Source organism: Hydra vulgaris, chromosome 15 (genome assembly GCF_038396675.1).
Source record: "Hydra vulgaris chromosome 15, alternate assembly HydraT2T_AEP".
Classification (NCBI taxonomy): domain Eukaryota; kingdom Metazoa; phylum Cnidaria; class Hydrozoa; order Anthoathecata; family Hydridae; genus Hydra; species Hydra vulgaris.
In genome coordinates, this window is record NC_088934.1 from 13,255,001 (window position 1) to 13,262,135 (window position 7,135).

General features: G+C 27.9%; 1 protein-coding gene across 2 annotated transcripts in view; it reads right to left on the reverse strand.

Moving 5' to 3' along the window:
- LOC136071987 (geranylgeranyl transferase type-2 subunit alpha-like) overlaps window positions 1-6,543 on the reverse strand; it is a 64,005-nt gene extending 57,462 nt beyond the window's left edge. For both annotated transcript variants that reach the window (XM_065818953.1, XM_065818952.1), the window contains exons 1-2: window positions 6,458-6,543; window positions 3,383-3,493 (exon numbers count right to left, since the gene is read on the reverse strand). In XM_065818953.1, the coding sequence (XP_065675025.1) occupies window positions 3,383-3,493; window positions 6,458-6,460 (114 nt within the window). In that variant the 5' untranslated portion in view covers window positions 6,461-6,543. The remainder of the gene's footprint in view (window positions 1-3,382; window positions 3,494-6,457) is intronic.
- Window positions 6,544-7,135: the final 592 nt, after the last annotated feature.

Sequence of the window (7,135 nt, forward strand, 5' to 3'; positions counted from 1 at the left end):
TCACCAAGTTCTCTAAATCATACACTAATATTCGTGGTCTTTGAAGTAACCTTTGTTCTGTTGAGTCTTATCTCATGCAAAGTTCACCAGACATATATTCTTTTTGTGAGACTAATTTGAGTTCAGCTGTCTATTCCTGTGACCTTAGTGCTGATGGTTTTCTTTCTTTAAATCGTAAATTAAATCATAGCCTACAATTGACATTTAACAAATAAGCAAATTCTTACAAATATAAATGCCTGGGCATTTATATTTGTAAGAATTTGCTTATTTGTCGGAAAACTAGGTTGGAGTTCACAGACTACTTGTTTCATTGTTCTATATTGCTCACCTTTATCTCAAGACTGCATTCTTTTCAACATTATTTCTGGTCAAATTGACCAAGCCCTTTCTCTTAATCCTTCAGCCAATATCGTTGTAGTTGGTAACTTTAATGCTCATCACACTGAATGGCTTAGTTCTTGTGTCAGTGAACCTGCAGATGTTAAGACCCACAACTTTTGCCATTCTCAATCTCTAACACAAATAGTCAACATTCTAACTCGCTTTCCAAACAATCCGAATCATTTACCTTCTCTACTTGATTTATATTTTGTTTCTGATCCTAGTCAGTGCACAGTTTCTCCATATTCATCCTTAGGTGCTTTTACTGGGACTTTTTCCATGATTTTCTATGTGATAGCTCTTAGCTAGAAATCTTTTGTCTTCCTGCTGACTAAAGCGTCTTCCTACTGACCAATGTAACTTGTTGGAGTCAGGCTAGCATGGAATTTTTATTCCCTCTTAATGATTTTAAGTCAAGCCTCACTCTTCTCCATGGTTTTTCTCTCATTGTGCTGCTGCAATTTCCAACCATAACCATTACTTCCATACTATTGCCAAAACAATTCTCCAGAAAAAAAACCTGTTTACTATTGCTAGAAACCATTGTAAAAAGGTTTTGCCTAATGCCAAAGTCCACTATCACAAAGCCTCATATTTTATCTCAAAAATTAGACTCCAGAGACTTCTGGAGAGTCTTTAACAGTGTCTATAATAAGGGCATATCTGTTATTCCTCTTCTCTTGCATAGTTCAGATTTTTTTACTTTGCTTGCTAATAACATTTCATCAATCTCATCTCTTGATTCCACTAGTCACATCCTAATTAATGAAGCCAACAACAAGTTGATCCATTGCTTCACATTTGTATCACTCCAGCTTCTGTAACTAAAGTGATATCCTGATTAGACTCTTCTACAGCTTGTGGTCCGAACAACATACCTGTAATAGTCTTGCACAATTGTTCTCCGGAGCTGTCACCTATACTTTAAAAAATATTTAACAAGTGCTTATCAGAGTTTTGTTTTCCAGTCTGCTGGAAAACAGCATCTTTTATCCTTATTATCAAAAATTCTGGTGAGTGAACTAACTCTATTATCGTCTTATTAGTATTCTTTCTGTCATAAGCAAGATTTGTGAGTCTTTAACTTACACTTAATCTCTTATCTTGAACCTAATAACTAACTTTCTGATCACCAATATGAATTTTGACCTTCTTGTTCTACTGCTGGTTTGTTAACGGTAATAATTGATAAGTTTTATCATGCATTAGATAAATGTGGAGAAGTTAAGGCTATCGCTTTCAACATTTTTAAAGCCTTAGATAAAGTTTGGTATTCTGATCTTCTGCATAAGCTTTCTTTTTATGGTGTATCAGTTAACATCTTAAAGATTATTGAATTCTTCCTTACCAATAGTAGTATAAAAGTTTTCCTCAATAGACAGCACTCTTCTTCATATCCTGTAACTTCAGGGGTTCCTCAAGGTTTTATTCTTGACCCTACTTTTTTTTAATTAACTATCTCCCTAAAATTCTCACATCTAATGTTGAATTGTTCGCAGATGATACTACCATTCATTCTTATCTTGATAAGAAGCCAACACTCTCTTCTGCTTGGAGGGGGCATTTGAACTTTAAAAGGATCTCACTTCTGAACGCTAATGTACTCAATGAGTCATCTACCTTTGTCATTTAGGATTAACTTTTACTTCCAATCTTTCTTGGAAGCCATATACCAAATCTATTGCAAAATTAGCATCTGCTACTTTCTTACTCCAGATTCTATTCTTTATCTCTATAAATCTTAAATCTCTCGTTGTATGGAATACTGTTGTCATATCTGGAGTGAATCTTCCGATGATGCCCTTTTTCTTTTAGACAAGGTGCAAAAACGAATTGTAAATATAGTAGGACCTGCTCTTGCAGCCAACCTTTAAACATTGTCACATCATCGTAATGTTGCTCCTCTTTCTCTTTTCTATAAATAGTATATATACGCTTCTCTAAAGAGCTAGGTCTTCTGTGCCATCTACTAAAATTCATTTTTGTGTTGTTTATCATTAAGTGTCATGCTTTTACTGTGATTGTTCCTAAGTGCTCAAAAAATTCTTATTCATCTAGTTTTTTCCTCGAACTGGTTATAACCAGTGAGTGTTATAAAAGTCACAAATTAACAAAAATTCCTCTAATTTTTAAATTAAAAAATTTTTAAATTACATTAAAAAGACTGGTAAATTATACAACTTTACACAGTTGATACCTTTAAAAATTTCGAAAATCTGAATCAAATCCCATTTTTTTCTTTTTTTTTTTCTTTCCTTATGATGTTAATGTTTTCAATTGTTTTCAGTCTTTCTTTGAATTTAAAATTCTTCAAAGTGGGGATTATCTTTGTTACACTGTGCTGAATACTTCCTGATAATTTTATGATTGCTTTTCTAAATGTATACCAAACCCAAACAGAGAACCTGACTTGAAGTCTAATATATACTGTGTACAAAATTTCTGAAAGCCTTGGGTCAAAACCTACAAATAATTATTTTATTATACAAAGCATAGAATTCGCTTTAGAGGTGCTTGCAACTATTCGTTGTTTTAAATTAAGGTTGTCTAAATCTTGTTTGCTTACTTTAGCATTTAATTGAATATTGTTAATAAAATAATTATTGTCTTAAACGTTTGAACCATGATGCATCACAAAGCATTTCTTTATATTTAACTCAATCAGCCAATTTTTGAACCAATTAAAAACTTCATTTAAATTAATTTTTTGTAACAGTGAACTGTCATTGGAGGAACCCAAATTTGATATGACTTTAATGTCATCAACATATAGGCTACAATCATAGTTTATTGTACCAGATATATCGGTAATATAAACAATGAATAGTAAAGGTCTAAGTATAATCCTTGTGGAACTTCACTAAGAACAACATTCCATGATGTTGTTAGTGGATATAATAATTAAAATTATTTGCCATTATTAGAAAAAAAGGATAGACAAAAACTTTTAAAATCTTTAATTCATTAAAAAAATATATATTTTTAAAAACATTCATACATTTTCCAAAACTGATACCATTCCTTGATGAAACTGGGTAGATTTTTCTAAACGCTTTATTTTCTTTTCTGCTTCTTGTTGGTCAGTGGTCTTTACTTTCAACCTTCCATGCTTTAATAAGATAAACATAGTGAAATAAAACATTATTTTAAATAAATTTTAACTTATTCAAATAAAAATTTAAAAAAAATTCTTTTTTTGTGATTTTTCAGTTAAGATATTTATATATAAGCAGATATGAGTAATTCTACATCAAATCACCCAGCCCATTGAATCAGGTTTTTTTCTTTCAGGTTTAGCTATTAATTTTATACTACAAAGTATTTTTATAATTAAAAAGAAAAAAAAAAAACATCTGTCGTGTCACCCTTTACCCCATTTAAATTATTGTGGATCGAAGATAGTGAAATTAGGTTGTATTCTTTCTGGAATTCTGGTTCCATGGAGAAAAACCGATAAGGTCAGGTACTCATTTTCCCTTGGGATACTGTTTTAAATAATGCTAGAACTGAAATTGGAATAATCATTTCTACAATCAGAAAAATGCACTTTAAAGTCGAAATATTAATGATATTACTTTGTCCCTCAGCTATGGCGACAGAATCTCTAACAAAATCATATTGGAGGATGCAGCTATTCTGAGAGTTAACCTAAGAGAAATTGGTAGAACACTAACAAACCAATAATTTTATATTTTAAATTTCTAATGATTTTATACAGAAAAATCATAAAAGATTTTACAAGGTGCAACAGATCAAAAGACTTTTGTTTGTGTGTCCTTATAAGATGCAACAATGAACCCATCTTCTTGGTGTCCCAGGCCTGGCCAATGGAACATGAAAGGCACAACTTTCAACTATATAAAAGTTATCAGATTATTTTCAGATTGGTAAATTCCTTCATCATCTATGCTTTGACACTACTGCTTCAAACACTGGTCATCTCAAAGGAGCATACAAAAGGTTGGTAAGGTTTTATGACTAAAAATTGCTTATGATGACCCGCAGACATTATATAGGTGAAATTTACATTAGGCATTTTTGTGATGCTGTGACAATTCAAAAAACTGTTGTTCCTTAAAACCCATTGTTTAAATCATTGAAGCAAACCCTGTTAAGAAGCATTACGCTGTTCACATTTTACGTACGAAATGGCAATTTTACCTATGCTTTAAGCCATTTACATTACGTAAAAACTTTTCAAATTTTTTAAAATAGTTAAATTTAACAAAAAAAACTTCGAACTATTTAAAGTTTTTTTTTATTAACTTATTCTGCATAAACTATTTCAAAAGACTATTTAAACTTTTTAAATAGGTGATGCAAAAAACATTAAGCTGTAATTAATTGTGGTAAAAATAATTTTTACCGCAAGTGCGAAGTAATTTTTTTTTTTTTTTGAAAAAAAAAAAAACAGATTGTTGAATAAATTTTTACTTACCATTTTTAAAAAATTTTTAAGTTAAATTTATTTTTACTATATATAATACATTTAATTTTTTTTATTTAATTTAACTTTTTTTTTAAATTTAAAAAGCTCAGTTTTAAAATTTCTTTTTTACTTTTAAAATTTCCATATTATATTAAAGTAAAGAAAATTATTTTGATCAAATTTAATTAGAGTTACTTTTTTATGCTCATTTTACATTCAACAATTTTATTTATTTCATATCAGTAAATTTTTTCATTCTGTTACGAAAGTGCTAATACATAAAAGTGCTTCTGTGCAATTCTGTTCTTATATTAATGTTTTTTTTATATTGAGGAACTGTTACCTTTAAAATTCTGCTCTTTAAAAAAAAAAAAATTTACAAAACGGATTCTATTGCAAATAGAAACAGAATCATTTTTTTAAACTTTTGAAAAGTAAAATGTATTAGAAATCGTTTATTTGATATAAATTATATTTAAATTTCATAGATAATATTGCCTAATTTAAAGATATTTAGACTTTAAATGATTTTTTACGTGGTTTCAAATTAAACTTAATTACAATGTGGTACTTTAAAATATGCAACTGATGTAATTTAACTCTTAATGACATAAATATGTATATTGAGTAAAGTTACATTTACATGCATTACGCTTTCCCGTTATGCATCAAAATCTTATAACTGGCCTGTTGAAGTAGCCTTGGCGTGAAGTTAACAGGAATCAGTTAAAGGACTTGGTCAAGTTCAACCACAACAAATTCATTTGAGTGGAGGAGTAAGCCTTTTCAACTTTAAGTTTCACTATTGCTGGATCATCAGGGAAGAATTACTAAATCTCAAAAAAAATTCAATTTATAGAAAAAAATATTTTACAGGAAGTTATAAATTATTATAACTAAAAATAAAAATAAAAATTTCTTTTTTTTTTTTTTTTTTTTGAGATTAACGGGAAGTTACAGAAAGTAATTATTAAATAAATTTCTTTGGAATGGGGATAATTTAATTTGGTCATTTGTTTTTATAATTTTTTAAGAGGTATTTATTTTCATGTTTACACTAAATTAATTCAGATTTTTTATTTAATAAATTTTCCTGATTTAAATGAGAAATTATTTCAAATTTTTCTTGCAAACATAGAATACATTTTTTGGAAATGTTATTATAGGCAGGGGCAGATTTTAGAATAGACCATTGTAAATTAAAATTTTTTAGAAATTTATTTAACAATTACTTCCTATAACTTCCCATAACCAAAAAAAAAAAAATTATAAATAAATAGTAATTAAAAAAATTTTTTATTTTTAGTTATAATAATTTATAACTTCCTGTAAAATGATTTTTTCTATAAATTGAATTTTTTTTTAGATTTAGTAACTCTTCCTGATGATCCAGCAATGGTGAAACTTAAAGTTGAAGAAAAAGGTTAGATAAGTGTTTTATTATTGCTCTGTTCTTTAAGAACATTGAGCACTCTATTTGTAAAATCATCTGATATCTTTAACTTAAGGCATCCCAAAACATAGGTTACTGTTAATTAAAAATATATAAAGAGTAAATGTAAAATCCTGAAATGTTTACACTTGGTTTATTGCATAATATACTAAAATAAAAATTGATAATAATAAATTATTATAAAACTATACCATTTTTGTCCAATTCTGTTATTTCTTTGCATCTATATAGTTATGAAACTATAATTTTTTATTTATATTCTAAAAAGAAAAATATTAAGAAAGTAACTTAAATAACCATAACAAACAATCACTATTTGCACTATGTATTGAAACTATGTATGGTATACATTAGTAATGGATGCCATAGTGTCAATATAACATACATTAGCATAAAAGTCATTATACAAACAAGATATTTAATGTTTTGATTACTAAATATTTAATGTTCAACATTTTGAACATTAAATATTTGAACATTCGATTTTTGGCTGATTTGACTTTTTTAGCTTATCTACATTAATTGTGTAGATATATATGTCAAACGTATGCTAGAGTGTCATAATACTGCCATGAATTGTCAAAAGAAAGCATGTCACAATCTTTTGTATGCTACAGTTATTATTGTTATTGTTATGGTATAGCTATTTATGTATTATTATACACTTATTTCAATAATTAATATCAAATTTAGAAAATTACTACTAACTAACTAAATTTGAGTATTTATTTTACTTATTTAACTAAAGTTAAGTATTTATTATAATTTTTAGTATTATATAATAAGTCTAAGTACAAGAATGCTATGAAATAGCATTCTAGTATTTTTTTTTTTTCACCTTAAAAATTCTGTATTGAAAGACTTTCTAA